The sequence below is a fragment of the Lepidochelys kempii genome, chromosome 2 (assembly GCF_965140285.1).
Source record: "Lepidochelys kempii isolate rLepKem1 chromosome 2, rLepKem1.hap1, whole genome shotgun sequence".
Classification (NCBI taxonomy): domain Eukaryota; kingdom Metazoa; phylum Chordata; order Testudines; family Cheloniidae; genus Lepidochelys; species Lepidochelys kempii.
The window spans coordinates 105163938-105181332 of NC_136381.1; the positions used below are offsets into that span (position 1 = coordinate 105163938).

General features: G+C 41.3%; 1 protein-coding gene across 2 annotated transcripts; it reads right to left on the bottom strand.

Annotated features, from left to right (window-relative positions):
- Nucleotides 1-824: 824 nt before the first annotated feature.
- BLOC1S4 (biogenesis of lysosomal organelles complex 1 subunit 4) lies at nucleotides 825-15526 on the bottom strand. Of its 2 annotated transcripts, XR_012157296.2 has the most exons (6): nucleotides 15241-15526; nucleotides 13038-13109; nucleotides 9317-9418; nucleotides 5200-5334; nucleotides 3624-3755; nucleotides 1564-1650 (listed from the first exon to the last, which is right to left on the bottom strand). XR_012157296.2 is itself a non-coding variant. In XM_073331847.2 (5 exons), the coding sequence occupies exons 1-5, from the start codon at nucleotides 15421-15423 to the stop codon at nucleotides 1549-1551; spliced, it is 594 nt and encodes a 197-aa protein (XP_073187948.2). In that variant the 5' UTR covers nucleotides 15424-15524; the 3' UTR covers nucleotides 825-1548. The 2 variants fall into 2 exon arrangements, 1 of the variants encoding a protein (XP_073187948.2); XM_073331847.2 differs by lacking the exon at nucleotides 3624-3755 and having other exon boundaries at nucleotides 825-1650; nucleotides 15241-15524.
- Between the last annotated feature and the right edge of the window lie 1869 nt (nucleotides 15527-17395).

A 17395-nucleotide genomic window follows, 5' to 3' on the forward strand; every position in this document is an offset into this window, starting at 1 on the left:
AAGGGTAGATGCCAAACTAATTTAGGTAAACCAACATCGCAAAAAAGGCTGAGTTTTCCTATATGTAGGGGTAGGCTGTGCCCTGGCCCAGTGAGATAGGGGACAGAGAACACAGGTGGTGCATCCATGATTCTGCTGAGCAGGTGTCCTTGCATTCCCCAAAGCACAAAGACATGGTGAGGCTAACAATAAAAATTAGCCAGAGTTGTCCCTCCCTTCCCTTTTGGGAGGGGCTAGGTACAGCTAGACTTTCCATTTAGTTTGGTGTGAAGGGAAAGGCTCCACTAGCCTAATGAGTTGTGGAAATGCATCTATGGGTGACTTTTGATCTAAATATTCTTACTGGAGATTATACATAAGGAAGAAGGAACACAGCTTGACGTTTCAGTTCCTGGGGTGCGTTTGAAGGATAACTGCTAGGAAAAAAAAATCCTATTTGAAAATTTGATCTGAAAGTCAATGTTACCATATTTGTACCTCACACATTCTATGTATACAATTCACTTTCCATACCGGAACCGCACTTTAACCCAGCCATAGGGTTGGGTTAGGACCTCTGCTTTGTCTCAGCTGAAAGACAGGACCTTCAATGAGACAGTGGGGCATTATCAGCTCAGAGAGAGGCATATCACCTACTATATCACATGCAGTGCTTAAGTTCTCCAATCCACATACCAACAAGGTCTCACCATCTTATCTTCGGAGAGTCGATGTGATTACAGTTCAAAGCCTTAATAGGTGGAAAATTCATAGAAATGTACATGACATAGGCAATTTTTAAGCCTCATTTGATCACAAATCACAACCACTTAGAAAAAGCCATATAAATAAACTACTTCAACTTTAATTACAAGAGCTTTGGTAATCATACATATATAATTTTGGCATTATTTACAAAAGTCAAGGTTGTATACATGTATCAAACAGAACTTCCAAGTTTAGACTTTGACCCTTGAAATTCTACAAGAGTCATCACATTCCTGTTCTCATGCTGCAGAGTTTGGTGGAGTTAGCAGTTCACAGAACAGTAGAGATCTTACTCCTATGTATTTTTAATACATGCTCTCAGACGTTGGAGAGCAGGACCCCAGCCATTCCTTAGGGACATTAATGTAGAGAGCTTTGTCCTTCTCTCATCTCAGTTACCCATAGGGCTACTTAAAAAAATAGAAACGTGCTACAGATGTTATTACTGGTAGCAACACAGAAACTGAAGTGTTACAATACACACAAAAAAGGACATTTCCTATTTACCCATTTTCCTACTAGAGTGTGCTTAAAGATGAAAAATCAATTGGAGGAGTACCCTTACCAATTTCTCTCTCTCTTAACCTGAAAGTTTATAGCTTTGTTTGAGGAAGACTTCTGTAATCATATATTATACACAAATAATTGAAGACTGCTTATAATACTGTCAGAAGACAGATGGTGGCACACAGTCAGGATGGCAATCTGCCACTGATATGCATAAAAATGCAGCAACTCTGAGCACTGCTTTTGTTCACTTGCCATTTTCTCTTCTGGATTCATGTCAACGCAAAAGCAAAATCATGAGTAAGGTGGCTCACTGAGACACGGAAAGTAGTCTTCAGTCTTGAAAAGGGCTTGAGGCTCATACAGGGTCTGATGTTGCCGTGAGGAAGATGATTTCTGTGATTAAGAAACATTTTATTTGATTTTTGCCTTTGCTTTACCACTTTTTGTTCAGTTATGTAATGAGCTATATTTGCATAGAACATTAACCGCAAGCCCTTTGTCTCTTCATAACTGACAAGAATTCCTTCATATAAACTGCATAGTTCATATAAAAATTGCTTCCACTTTACATTGTGTCTATTCTCAGTGTCTGGAAACTCAAACACACACGTGCCAATCTAACTGGCTAAATTAAAAGGTTGCCTTATGTTAATGAAGTCACTATAATAAAATGAAATGGGAAACTTTTGGTTATTTTATATTTCAAAAACATATTGCCTCTCTCACTGAAGTATTAACTTTTTGATCAAGTACATTTCATCTTAAATAATTGCAATAAATCCAACAACTAAACTGGGGAGAAGTCAGTATTTCCTTAAACTTATCCATACTATTGTTATTGCAATGCTACAGAACATTTAGCAAGAATATTGACCTAAAGTGCCATTGACAACAGGCAGTTTGACAATTTACTTTATTATACCTGTTGTAATCATTAGGATTTTACCCTTTGCTTTCACATACTCATCACTTTCTCAATAAACTGGTCTCAGCCAGGAAGTGAACTTTATTTGGAAAGAAGGGATTTTCCTCAGGCTGACACTTGGGTTATAAGAAAATTGAACAAAACTGTAAACTGAAAGTTGCTTATGGCAACTCACAACATATAAAGTGAAAAATGGCAGCTTGGTGTATGGCTTGCTCCCCTACAAGAAAGTCTTAGCTACATTTAGAAAAACTTAGAAGGGATACCACCAATTTAAAAATATCCCTTCTGCCTGAAATAGTTTTTATCTATATTGTTAAAAGTAACACATAACTGAAAAATTCTACAGAAGAATCTCTTTCTACTTTGTGCAGACAGTTTCCCCTGGGTGCATCAGTTTTTCCATACAGCAACATGGGAGAGAAAGTATTTTAAAAACATGACTACAATCACAAAAGTTGGCAGAACTCAAGAGCAGCCACAGTATCTGAAACTACTTTTTACTCTTCTTTTACATTAAGTGTCCTGCTAAGTGAATAAGTATAATTATTTTTGAGTCTACTTGGTGGGCACTTCAAATTTTAGCAGTGTAAAAAAGCCTGCCCCCTCAGTAACATTTGGAGGTGTGAGAGCTGTACATTCTCACTCCTTGGCATGATGAGTGTCCCAATAGAAGTAGAACTTCTGGGACAATCTTAAAATGAGACTGTGGATACATCATTTAAGACCAACCAAAACTTCCTTCACACCAAGGACCAGTTAAAAAGTAAACAAAACAACACAACCCTGGCGAGAGGAAAAAAATTGCAGCCAAAGTTCAGCCAAAAAGGAAAGGTTCCCAGAAAGTTGTTAGCAGGTAAAAAAACTAGGACGAAAGTCCTAAGATAACTAACTTACACCATTCACTCCCAAAAGCTTGCTATAATATGTGAATTATTGTTTATGTCCCCAGTCCTGCAAACATGTAAGTACTTGCTTAAGTTTATGCAAGTGAATCGCCTGTTGGAGAACCCTATGCATGAAACTATATTCAGAAAAGGCTGGGTAGAAATGGCATCGCTGCACTTAAAAGATTTGGTCTCTGTTTATTGTTAGTGAAAATATTCATACTACTTTATATTCAGTTTAGTCATACATGGCCTGCACAACTGTGATAGAGAGATTTGGATTCTAATTTAGCTTGTTCAACAGAATTAATTAAGTTTCAACTACTGAATTTATTACTAGTGTAATAAATGTTCATCGAGTGCATAATGTTCAAGCTAGAACAAAACTGGACTTTCAGATCCCAGTGTGTGGGTATAATGCTGGCAGTTAAAAACAACCACTTTTTAACCAATGAGCTGTGAAAAATGGATAGCCACAGAGACAATCGAACACTCCAGTGCCATTTTTACAAATTAGAACAGCATTGTCATGGTTATGAATAAAAATTTGTAACCTTAATATTGTATAATTAAGCTCTTGCATTTAATGACTTCTGTAGCAGCACAAACAGACGGGTTAAAGGCTACTTTTATGGGAACAAGAATACAGTGGTGTCCTGGTCCATGATTGGGGGCTCGAGGTGCTGCTGCAATACAAAACGAAAGATTGCTAAGTGGCTTAGAAACAACTTCTGGACTGAATGAAATATTTCTCCTCTTAAAACTGCAAAGTTATTTGATCACCCCCTTCTTACAAAAGAAGGAAAATGAGGCACTGGGAGGATAAATAAATAACTTACCCACGGCTGAAGAGCTAGTGTCAGAGTTGGAAACAGGTTTTTTGACCTCAATCCTTAGCCCTGTCTAAGAGAATGCTAGCTCTCTAGTAACGCGTTCTCCTTTACCACTCTGATACTACAGTTTGAAGCACAACTCAAGTGACGGCCATAAACTTCAAAAGCTAAAATAAACCTATCAGATTAAGTAGCTTACTTCTCATTTTTCAACATGTAATTGGCCCATCACCACAAAGGAAAAGTAATTTTATTCTCCTGTATGAAAGCCATCTAACAAGGTGCCTTGTGATCCATTTACTGTAAGTCATGTGACCACAGCATCCTTATTTATTTTTAAAATAACACAGCGTTCAGTGACCTTTTTCGCTCTTCTGATGTTCTCATGTAGACTAGCACTTTGAAAAAATTCCTTGCACATTTTTAGTTTGTATAGGTTCCTCCTATCTGTCTTCAGGTCGGAATTCAGTGACCTTTTATTTAAGGTTTGCTCTTTTTGCGCTTGTTTTGTAGCTCTTTTCATGCCTCACACAAGTTCTCTTTGGAGCATGAACTCAGGCCCTCACAAGAATTTATTCTCTTGGTTACTCTGTTGTAAGATTATCATTGTGCACCATACCCAGCTTGTGCCATGTGCAAAAACTTCAGATTTAAGCTCAAATCTATTAATCTATGAATTTATCTCTAAGGCCAGAGGGGACCATCATGATCATCTAGTCTGACTTGCTGCACATCGCAGGGCACAGAACCTCACTCACCCACTCCTGTAATAACATCTGGCTGAGTTATTGAAGTCCTCAAATCTTGATTTAACGATTTCAAGAGAATCCACCAATTACTCTAGTTCAAACCAGCAAGTGACCCATATCCCACACTGCAGAGGAAAGTTGAAAAACCTTCAGGTCTTCTGCCAGTCTGACCTCGGGGAAAATTCTTTCCTGTCCCCAAATATCGTGGTCAGTTAGACCCTGAGCATGTGGATGAGACCTACCAGCCAGACACCTGGGAAAGGATTCTCTGTAGTAACTCAGAGTCCTCCCCATCTAGTGTCTCATCTCTGACTGTTGGGAGATATTTGCCAATAGCAATCAAGGATTGGCCAGGTGACATTGTAGGCACTCTTCTCATATCATCCCCTCCATAAACTTATCAAGCTCAGTCTTGAAATGAGTTAGTTTTTTTGCCCCCACTATTTCCCTTGGAAGGCTGTTCCAAATCTTCACTGTAGCCTCATTCAAAGCCTACCTTTCTCGTGACACATTTTAAGACACACTCACCTTGACAGAAACATACTTACATTAAGAAAGGATGGTACACTGATAGTTTGTAAGAATTTTTTAAAGGTGTTTGGAAAAGTTCCAAGGTCTGTTTCTGCCTTTGTGACCTGCTCCTCCAGTCCAGACACATTATTTCCAACCATTTTTACAAAGGCCTAGTTAAAAATAAAACAAAGCTATCTTTATTCATCGTTATGTAAGAACATTTCCCAACAAGAGGTCTGAAGATGTTCAGATTATGTAGAAATTAAAATATAATTATCAGGTAACAATCCTCAAAGAGCATTAAAAAAAATCGTATTTTGTGCCATCTCCATTTTTGAATTTGTGCCACAAATAACCCACTTGTGCAACCTTCTATATGATTGGAAATGGATAATTTGGAAGTTGAGTAGAGTAAGACAGACCAGTTGTTTTTTTAAAGAGAATATAGAAGAATATTAACATTCGGCAGATCAATTTAATGTAGTTAGACAACAAGTGTACTGTTTTATTTAACTGAAAGTTGTTACAACGTTTGCTTACATAAAGTGAGATTTTGTCCTGGGGAGCAGCAGTAAACAAAATGTTATTGTACTTTAATTTGTAACAAGGTCTTGAATTGTTTTGCATGGTACTTGCTCTGAAATTCCTTCCATACCCATGAATGTCTGCAGCTCTCTCGGACATGGACAAGAATGATAACTGTCGGAAACTAAACACTGAATGTCTCCAGCCCATTTGATGTTTAAAAAATGAGAAAAAAAATCCAAAGGCAAAACATTTTCAATATGTTCAGTAGTTAATTAAATTAAAATTAAACACACAAAACAGCATATAAAATAATTGTTTTGTTTAATAAAAAAGTTTAATGTTTTGATAAGAGAAGTTTATGTATAAAAACCATGTTCCACATTTACAACTAAATGATTTATTAAACACAGGGATTAACTGCAGTCAGTGAATTAAACTGAGTATTTCAGATCAGTCTGGGAAAACGTTCAAATATAACTCAGTAAAAGAGACTGGAGCTTAAGTTCCTAGTCTAGTCTAAGGCCATGTTTACACTAGGAAGTTTACAGTGACAGCTGCACTGCTGTAAGCTCGTGTGACCACTCTGATGGGAGAGAGCTCTCTCGTTGACATAATAAAACCACCTCAACAAGCAGCGATAGCTACGTTGGCGGGAAAAGCTCTCCCACTGACGTAGTGCTGTGCACACTACCACTAATGCTGGCAAAATTTATGTCGGTCAGATGTGTTTTTTTTTCTCACATCCCTGAGTAACATAAGTGACATGGCCTAAGTCTCTTGAAGAAAATCACACTTGGTCCACACTACAAACATATGTCAGTAGAATTATGTTGCTCAGGAGTGTGGAAAATCCATACCCCTGAGTGACACAGCAATACCGACGCAATCCCCAGAGTAGACAGGGCTATGTCAATGGGAGGGCTTCTCCTGCGTGGTGCGGTAGCTACGCTGACAGGAGAAGCGCTCCTGTTGGGTATGGTAGTGTCTTCACTTAGCACTATAGCGGCACAGCTGCACCTGGGTGGCTGCAGTGCTGTAAGTGTAGACAAGCCCTGAGACGGTCTCTTAAGTTACTCAGGCTCACCTACTGTGCCATATTTATAAAGCTTGATCTCCAAAGTTAGATATTCCCCCCCGATCTTTCTTTATAGAAGCCTTTAATTCAAAGTTTTTGATAGAGGCTCATGGAGTCAGCATATTTATTTTTTATTTAAATATTTCTAAAAAGTTTATAGGTTTAAGCCTTCACATATTTTGTAATAAATTCAGATTTTCAACAGGTTTATTTTTTTTTTACAATGATACACTCGTTATGACGTAATGAAATAAAAAATTTTTAAATAAAATCCATTTTTTAAAATCATTGATTTTTATCCACCCTGATTAAAAGTGCATGTCTGGTTAACTTCCCCCACACATCCTATCACTTTAATTCTGTTAATAGCACTCTAGTCTATTCTGCCTTTCAGTCACCGTGCTGTGGCATTCACTTGTAGGGGGCAGGAGATTGTTTTACAAAGCAAGGTTTTCAGGCTTGAAAGCAGGGGATAGGGCAAAATCTTTGCTGTCAATTTCACAGATACGGACATACAGGCCGAGAGATTCACTTGTTGCCTAATTGTTGAACACACACCAGGAAATTAATAATTGTGCGTGCTTCCATGGCGACAAGTGAACTGAACAGAGGTTGCAGCATTCTATTTCCTCATGCTATTGCCATCTTGGATTATATATCAATATAGTAAAATTGATTAAAAGTCAAAGATATTCTGAAACAAATGTGTATGTACCCCACTAACTTCCCATTCATTTCAGTTTAGAATTGTCTTTTCAGGTTTTAAAATAAATCCATTGACTTTCAGTTTTCTTCACAATCCTAGCCTCCCTCTTCCTCTGCACTGATCTCTCAATGAACTCTTGTCCCTCCACAATGATGGTATAAGAGCTTTCTAATCCACAGCTCCTAGTATCTGAAACTCTTCCTAGATCTCTCTATTTCAAACTCATTTCAGATCTTAGCTGTTAATATTTTTCTTCATTGCCTAGGCGGGGTAACATTTTCAAAAGCACCTAAGTGATTTAAGTGCTTTTGTACCACTGACTTCCACTGAGAAGTGGAATAGGATTTAGAAGCCTGGGTTATGTAAATGCTTTTGCAAATGTTATCCTGGATCTCAATTTTCCTCTCATTCTACTGTTTGAATTGTTTTGGGAGACACTCCGTGTGAAAGACACTATCAAAAAGTATAAGTTGTATTACTGATTTGAGAAAGCAGGAAAGCTAGCTGTCTTATTCCAAGCAGCGAGCGCCAACATAAATGAAGATACTGTTCAAGAAACCTGGCGCTTTCAGGGAATTACAAAAAAACCTATTAGTTCCCCACGTTAAACCTGCATTAAGATTTGGATATTAGTTACCTTTTATAGTTTAGATTGCAAAATTTCTCATTCTCTGAGAAAAAACATTAAGTAAAATAAGTTATAATACTGTACAGAATACATATACAATTTTCAGACGCAGTGTACTGGAATACTAACATGATGAACCATACAGATGGATGGTGCACTGATTTATAGCAGTGAACTGTTTGTTCCATTAATTTTAATACTGACTTGTTGAATGCACTGAGACACATACACAAATTCAAACAAATTTTGAATTTAAATTATGAGAACTTCTATTAAAAATGTTATCTACCCTGCACCAAGCGTCATGTAGAATGTCTTTCTATATGACACTGCTCTGCAAGGACTGCTGCTACTAACCTTGTAATATAAAAGAAACGCATTTTGTAGATGGGGTGATGTGCGTGGAAAAGGCAACTTGGAAAAAAAGGAGAGATAACAGGTTTCAGAGTAGCAGCTGTGTTAGTCTATCTCCGCAAAAAGAACAGGAGTACTTGTGGCATCTTAGAGACTAACAAATTTATTTGTGCATAAGCTTTTGTGTGCCACAAGTACTCATGTTCTTTTTTGCAGAGATAACAGTAGTTCTAAAGTTGGAGGTCCACATGATTTTCAGCGATAAGGCTAGCGAAGATGCCAAACTTAGAGGCAAAATATCAATTTGGTAATTCACTAGAGTAGCAAACCAACCAACCAAAAATCCTTAAGATAAAAAGCACAAGTATTTGGGGAAGTACAGAAGAGCTACATTAAAAATCTTCCATGAGGTAAGTGGAAACACCTTAGCTCCTCTATATTTCCACTTGCTATTGGCATTGTACTTGTCATTAGTTTGCTAAGAAAATAAGACAATTGGTACCATTTGTTGGTCACAAGAAGTTGTGTATGCACTGCCTGTAGAGTTCTGGCATCCAGCCAACAGCAAGTTAAACCTTTGTGACTGGCACAAGCAGCCAATTAAAGTAATACTGAGTTCCCACATCATTACACATACTAGTTGACATCTTGTGTGCGAAAACACTAGTTCACAGTCTGAAACAAAAAGGCACCTTTAGAAACTAGAAAGACAAAGAAATAAAATGTTTCCTACATTCAGCATGGGAAATCTTCTGAAGCATCTAAAAGGGGTCTGCAACTCATGAGAAAAAACATTAAAATATGCAGTGGTACTGTCCCCTTGAGAAAAGGAATGTAAATAACTGACATCAGAATACATACCTCTAGTTTGTCAATCTTTCTATATATCTGTCTCATTTCTGTAGCTTTCGTGTGAATCTGAGGTACACTTTCATTGACTACTTGAGAAGACTCGCTTCGAATCTAAAACCAATCCAAACAAATTACATAAAGTTGAGTGAACACTATGACTAAATCTGTACAATAACTTTGGTATATTCTAATACTAAAGTTAGTGACATCTAGTTAAAGCCACTGGATCTTGAAGGCTGTAAACAAATTAGTGCTGGTACTATGTCTGTTAACATATGCAATCATATGCTGGGCTCATTTCTTAATTATTTCCAAATGGCACAGAGGACTGCCAATAATGAAAAATAGAAGTCAAAATGTAATAAATAATAATAAAATAATAAATCTTTGCACTTTCAACTCTTTTCATTCAAAGATCACAAAATACTTTACAAAGGTTAATATTATCCCCATTTGACAGATGGGAAAATGGAGACATTGAAAAGTTAAGACACCAACTCAAAATCACAAAAAGCCACTGCATCTCAAGAGCATGAGGTTCAAGTGCAATTTTTATCATAGTTTCAAGAGATTTCCACCAACTTTAAGTTTTTCTAAGGTGCCCATGACTGTAGTAAGACTCCTGCCATTCAGATATATAAAGGGAAACCTATTTTATTAATAAGGGGTACTATTTCTGGTAGGAAGTTTTTTGTCTTCTTTTAGTCTCTTCTGACTTGCTCCTTTCTCTTTCCCTTAAGCTCAACAAACATCATCTTTCCCAAACAGCTGAATATGACAAACTGCAACAAAATATTTTTTATATATACATACTAACACACACACACATAGGAGTAACATCTTATTGCAGTTAACTTTTCTTGGAGAAGTATATAGGAAGCAACAGGAAACATATTTGGCATGTGGTTTTGCTCTATGATATTACAAGAGCAATGCCAAAATGTAGAAAATACCTACCTCACACTAGGCACATGAGGCTATGTTACTTGTAAGGCACTTTTAATCAGAAGAAGGTGCTATGCAATCTGATGTCTCTTTTCTGTGAGAGCAGAAGAGACATGTGGTGCAACACTGAGGGTGATTAGGAGATATCTTTAGATATTCTTTCTGTCCATGGCAGGAAAGCTGCGATTACTCGCTGCATGTGGTTCTTTTTTTTTGACATTCGGTTTTGAGTGAGAAATTTAATTCTGAAGCTGTCTTATGTCAGAGGTTCCCAAACTTTTTTTGCTGCACCTCCCCTTGAGAGATTCATGTCCCATGCATGCCCCTCTCAGCACAGGGAAAGTTTGGAGCTGAGGGTGGAATCCCCACATAAACAATGAATACAGGGAGGAGGCTCACACACACAATATGAATCCTAGCTGCCTGGAGCAACAACTTGTGTGCACATAGTGGCTCCGCCCCCCCCCCCCCTTGCATGTGTGCCCACATGCTTGGTGCGAGGCCTTTTTTGTGGGACCAGAATACCTGTGCAGGACTGCCACAATGTTGATTCATAACTCAGCCATGGTGGTAAGGGAGGATTGGCGTGGTGGTGGTGGGGGGGATACGAATTCTTATGAGGCTGTGTGGTTTCTGTGGGAATCGCCTGGCAGCAGGATGGTGGCACAGCACTGGGTGTGCTGAGTAATGGTAATGGGGATCCTAGGGGCAGGGACTTTGGGATCAGCCTCATACCCACAATGCCCCAGGGCGCACAGGGTGGAGTTGGGCACCTCAGGGAATCGGTTTAGCACATACTGGCTACCCTGAAGAAACAAGAAAAAAATTATTAACCCATCAGGGTCTTGTGCGCACCTGCTAATGTGGGAGGGAGGAGAGCAGGGAAAGGATGGGTGGTATGCCCCAGAATTTGAAAAACAATATCTTCTATGTTTTTGGAATACACTATTACTTCACATAAGTACAATCCTCATTATTTATATATGGATACCTGCCAATATGCAGTTAGCAATTCTGCAATTTTTTTATGGTTATATATTTAAAATTTTGCATCTTACTATTTTATTAACAAAATAAATAAATGAATAACTACAATCAGGTTGCAAAAAAGTACTGCAAGTCTGTTTCAATACTGTAAACACACAATGCAATCTTATAGTCTGAAATGAACTCTGCATCTGTTAGAAATCACTAAAAATTCAGTAATGGCTACTAATGAAGATGGTTTGGGGGAAACCTTAAACTTCTGACTGACAGAAGGCAAGAGGGGAAGACAGGAGGGAACCACTCCATAATTGTCCTGTTCTGTACATGCCCCCTGAAGTTCTGGTATGGGACACCATCAACAACAGGATACTGGGCAAGATGGACCATGGTCTGACCCAGTAGGGCAGCTCTTATGTTCTTAATGATTTATGATCATTGAAATTATGAACAAGATGAAGTCTGGAGATTCAAGAGTGACTGAAGTCAAACAGGAACATAAAACAATATGGTACTGTTAATTAAAGGCACAACATCAGGTTAATAAGTGATAAATAAAGGAAAGCTAGGTTATTACAGTCTTAGATCATCAGCCTGTCAAAATTCTACTTGCCCCAAAAGATTTTTTTTTCCTGGACAGGCATATAAAATATTTTTCTTTGCCATTATTATATTAAAGATGGATTACTATCTTTCTGTGCCTCAGAAGATTAATTTTCATTAACATTTTTCAAGGTAATCTTATATTATTAGAACTGAAAGAATGAAGAATAAAATCTAATTTACTTTTCACTATTTATGCTCTTTCCTATTTGCTTCTTTCTCAATGAAAACAGGCTTTTAAATCTCACTTTTGTCAATGGCCAAATAGCAGTGAATTTCATGGTTTTGGTTTTCATGCACTAGCCTTATACTGTAACATTTAGGTGCAAAGACTGCATGGAGCATGTTGGTTTTTATAAAGGTCTACCCACTAGAATTCAAATAAACACTTCTATTAGTTTTAGGGTTTGAAAAACTTATTCTTATTAAACTTATGGGCCAAATATGACTTAGAAATGTCCCTTCAAATATCTGTCATTGTACTGGCTAATATTTTCATAAAGGAGACTTGAGACACATAGATCATAGAATATCAGGGTTGGAAGGGACCCCTGAAGGTCATCTAGTCCAACCCCCTGCTCGAAGCAGGACCAATTCCCAGTTAAATCATCCCAGCCAGGGCTTTGTCAAGCCTGACCTTAAAAACCTCTAAGGAAGGAGATTCTACCACCTCCCTAGGTAACGCATTCCAGTGTTTCACCACCCTCTTAGTGAAAAAGTTTTTCCTAATATCCAATCTAAACCTCCCCCACTGCAACTTGAGACCATTACTCCTCGTTCTGTCATCTGCTACCATTGAGAACAGTCTAGAGCCATCCTCTTTGGAACCCCCTTTCAGGTAGTTGAAAGCAGCTATCAAATCCCCCCTCATTCTTCTCTTCTGCAGGCTAAACAATCCCAGCTCCCTCAGCCTCTCCTCATAAGCTCACATATACGTTACACATGTACATTTGTGCATACATTTAATCACTGCATGCAAACTGGATAATTTTGGGGTAAGCATGCATGGGAAATGTTTGCACACCTAGACCTCGACTTAAAAAAAGAAAATGTGACCCCTAATGTGAATCATATGCTGGTTATTCCCATGAAGGAAAAAAAAAACCCAAACCACCCAACTTTTTCAGCACTTCCCCCCCACCCATCCCCCCCAAAAATAGGCAGTACCCATATGGAAGTTACAGAGATCAATACATACCATGTCTAACATCCCTACAAATTCGTCAACCCTGGTCAGCAAATCTTCTAGACTCTTGTCTAAGCTTTCTATCTGTAAAAAAAATACATTCAGGTAATGAAAAATATACTTTGGCACTGCAGTTCTCAAACTCTGGGTCGGGACCCCAAAGTGGCTTAGACTTGTTGGGGCCCGAAGCTTCAGCCTTGAGCAGCAGGGTTCAGGTTATAGGCCCCCTGCCTGGGGCTGAAGCCCTTGGGCTTCAGTCTCTCTGCCTAGGGTGGTGGGGCTCGGGCTTCGGTCCCCTCTCCTGGGGTCACAAAGTAATTTTTGTTGTCAGAAGGGGGTCGGAGTGCAATGAAGTTTGAGAACCCTGCTACAGCGGATCACAACAACTAAAAATTCATCGTAGTGAAACTTCAGTATTTTGCCATATCTTAGCAACTACCTCTATACACAAATGACTAGTCATAAGTTCTGCACGTTATACTACATAACTTATGCATCAATAAATCTATGTCAGCATAATTATATTCAACTCTTATAGGATGAACATCCTATGGATAAAATCACCTTGAAATCAAGTTAGTTTTAAAAACTTAGTAAAGACCACCCCACCAAGCCCCTCAAACCTGGACTCCCACTCCACTGAGCCCCACCCAGCTGCATCTGGACCTACATCCCATCAAGCCCCACTCCCATAGCACTCAGACACCCCTCCTCCCCACCGAGCCCCTTCCCCCCACACTCAGACTTCTCCCCACTGAGCCCCAAACACCTTCACCTCGACCCCCCTGCAGAGTCCGATTGTCTCTGGCACCCTCCAACAAGCCCCCATGCACCCAGACCCATCCCTGGTACCCAGATCCCCCCACTGAGCCACCCACACCCAGAATGCCCCATCCAGAACCCTCTCCCCCCCACCAGGATTCCCCCACACTAAGCCCTTCCACACTTGGATCAAGCTGGGTTGAGCCTGCTTGCCCACACCTGGTGCAGAGGGGGCAGGGCCCCAGGGTATTTCTGGGACAGGCCTGGCCCTTGCACTGTGTCAGGGCTAGGTGCAGCCTTACCACAGAGTCCACGTCTGGGGGCATGAGGCCACAGGGTAATTCCCCACCTTTGTGCAGCCAGTGGCCTGTGCTCCCCACTGGCATGCTGGAGTCTCTACATTTATTTACTGACAAAAATTTGCAGAATATTAAAATACTGTGCTCAGAATTCCCTCTGGAGTATTACAGAGATCTGAAACACTGGTTGTGACACTAACAATTTAAAAGGTCTCTTGACAGTGATTGATTAAATGTGCTGATGTACCTTCAAGGCCAGTGCTTGCTGGTTCTTAATGCAGATTGTGAGTTTAAACTATCTGTGAGACAGAGACCACATCTTTACATGTACTTTCTATAAACGGCAGAACTTCAAATGTACAAACATTAATGTTACAAATGACCAATTATACAAACCAGTCTACCAGATGGAAGAACACAAATAACCACAAAATGAAAGTCAACATCCCTTGATATTCGGATGCCTCCAAGGCACTGGCAGTCCCTTCGCCCCACGCTTTAAGGGGCGGTGAAAGCAACACCCAGCACTGGCAACTCCTGCCCCCAACCGACGGGGATTCTGAAAAATCCAATTTCCCGATTTGATGAACTCAATCTCCAAAATGGTTCTTAAAACAGCGGTTCTGCTGCACTTTACATGGGCGTGCAGCGCCCAGCACAACAGGCCCACCAGTAAGTAACCTCTGGCTTTAGATTTTTCTCTCTAAATTTTGGTTTCGACTAAACTGCCCCCCCACCCGCCGCCTTATTTTCCAGTGGAGACCCGCCCTGGACAGGCCCAGCTTCAGCCGAACTCCGGGTTTGCCCCACAAAATAAACAAAGCGGCTTTTTAATAAGTGACGGAAAAACAAAAACAAACCCAGAAAAACTCGGGATTTTAGTTTTTAAAAACTGAGACACCCGCCCCGCCCAAGTTCAACTTCTGCTGCTGACGCGCCCCCCCCCCCCCGAGCCATAGGGGTGTCAGGGTGAGTGTCCGGTCCGGGTTCCGGCCTCGGTCTCGGTCTCTGTCTCGACGCCGGGGGGCGGCGCAGCCACGCGAGGCCCCCGGCCCGCACGCGGGTGTCAGCCCACCCCCCAGCGCGGCCCCCGTAGCGCGAGCAGGCCTCGCTACGGGTGCACGCAGGGAACAACCCGCCCCGCCCCCTCTCACCTGCGCGCAGAAGTCGACCCCAGCCGGGAGCAGGTAGGCGGAGTAGTCGGCAGCGGCGCGGCTGAGCAGGAGCTCCGGGGGGTCGCCCTCCTCCCCGATGCCCGACGCGCTGCTGGGGCTCTGCGAGACGTTGCCGCTGTCCCCGCTGAGCCAAGCGCCCGGCGGCTCCGCCACCTCCTCCATCCTGCGGGCCCCCTCCCCCGCCCGCCGTTCACGTGGAGCGGGGTCGCAAACGGCCTCTCAACGGCAGCCCTGCAGGGTCAAGCCCAGCGGTGAAGCGAGGGGAGGAGTCTGCGCAGGCGGCTTAGGCGTGGGCGGGGCGGAGGGTGGCGAGAGCTGCTGGGGTGGGAAGGCAGCCACGTGACTGGCGCCCGGCGCGTGGCTGGTGTTGGGCGCGCGGGACGCCCAGGCTGCAGCGGAGCATGGCCAGGAGCTGGCCTTTCCCTGCCGCTCGCAGAGCAAACGGGGGCGGCCGTACTGGAGCTGGGAGCGCCTGGCTCTGCCCCATTACCCAAGGCCTTCTGCTGCCTCTGGCTAGTTGCTTTGCCTTTGTAGGAGGGTGTGGCACTCGCTGCTGCTTTTTCCTCCGCCCACCCAGCGCTGTGGGCCCCTAGAGCTAGCTCCACACCCAGGAGCACTGCTCCTTCAGACTCCAAGCATTTCAGCCTTTAACTCACCGGCTGGTTAACAAGCTAATCTAGCTGGAAGACAAAGAACAAGTAGCAGTGAGGAATTGCCAGGCCACATCAGACCAGTGAGCTCCCTGACATTCACAGCACATGCATGGGAGGCAGTACTACAGTAGCCCCTTTTAAAAAACAAAAAAACCCACGTCTTCCAACCCATCTGGAAGGGTAAACCTGGCCTTTGCTACAGAGTTAGGTGCACCTGAGCTGACTTGTGTTAAGGGAATTGCACAACAGTCTACTCCAAAATTTGCCTCTCAGCAAGGGAAGCACCTCCCCCAGCCATGCAACACCATTTCCCTGCCCTATAGAGCCATCACTGATCTACTTAGCTTGACAACGAGAATGTGCAGACCTTGTTTCAGAGTATAGTTGGATAGATTAACAATATTGCTGGGTGGGTTAAGGGAACCACTGTTGTGGCACCTTGCGGCATGTAATAGTTTAGATAGTTTAGTGTCCTTTTTATTTTGTAGCGAAGCAAAGTGTGTTGTAAATGACTTATCTAGTTTTTGTAAAGTCCAGCCATGAGGAAGTTTGTGTGGAAGGTTGGTTTTTTATGAGAGTGTCATAAATATAAAGGGAAGGGTAACCATCTTTAAAATCCCTCCTGGCCAGAGGAAAAGCCCTTTCACCTGTAAAGGGTTAAGAAGCTAGGATAACCTCGCTGGCACCTGAACAAAATGACCAATGAGGAGACCAGATACTTTCAAAGCTGGGGGGAGAGAAACAAAGGGTCTGGGTCTGTGTGTGTGTGTGATGCTTTTGCCTGGGACAGAACAGGAATGGCGTCTTAGAACTTAGTAATCTAACTAGATATGCATTAGATTATGATTTCTTTAAATGGCTGAGAAAATAAGCTGTGCTGAATGGAATGGCTATTCCTGTCTTTGTCTTTTTGTAACTTAAGGTTTTGCCTAGAGGGATTCTCTATGTTTTGAATCTAATTACCCTGTAAGGTATTTACCATCCTGATTTTACAGAGGTGATTCTTTTTACTTTTTCTTCTGTTAAAATTCTTCTTGTAAGAAACTGAATGCTGTTTTTCATTGTTGTTAAGATCCAAGGGTTTGGGTCTGTGTTCACCTATGCAAATTGGTGAGGATTTTTAATCAAACCTTCCCAAGGAAGGGGGGTGCAAGATTTTGGTGAGGATTTTGGGGGGAAAGATGTTTCCAAACGACTCTTTCCCAATAATAAACCCAGTTAGACGTTTGATGGTGGCAGCGAAAGTCCAAGGGCAAAAGGTAAAATAGTTTGTACCTTGGGGAAGTTTTAACTTAAGCTGGTAAAAGTAAGCTTAGGAGGTTTTCATGCAGGTCCCCACATCTGTATCCTAGAATTCAGAGTGGGAAGGAACCTTGACATGGTGGCAGAGCGGTGGGATTAACTTGAAATCATTTTGAGATCAATTTGAGATTTTTTGAACCAGAAGCACAGATTTTAAAAGGGAATTTTTTTTTCCTTTG

Bases quoted from the DNA above. Each gene is read 5' to 3' on its own strand.
- BLOC1S4 (XM_073331847.2), bottom strand. From the start codon at position 15,423: ATGGAGGAGGTGGCGGAGCCGCCGGGCGCTTGGCTCAGCGGGGACAGC. The intron at 9,419-13,037 runs GTATGTATTGAT...GATTGGTTTTAG, and splicing joins TTGTAGGGATGTTAGACATG to ATTCGAAGCGAGTCTTCTCA. The intron at 5,335-9,316 runs GTATGTATTCTG...ATTTTTAACTAG, and splicing joins GAAAGATTGACAAACTAGAG to GCCTTTGTAAAAATGGTTGG.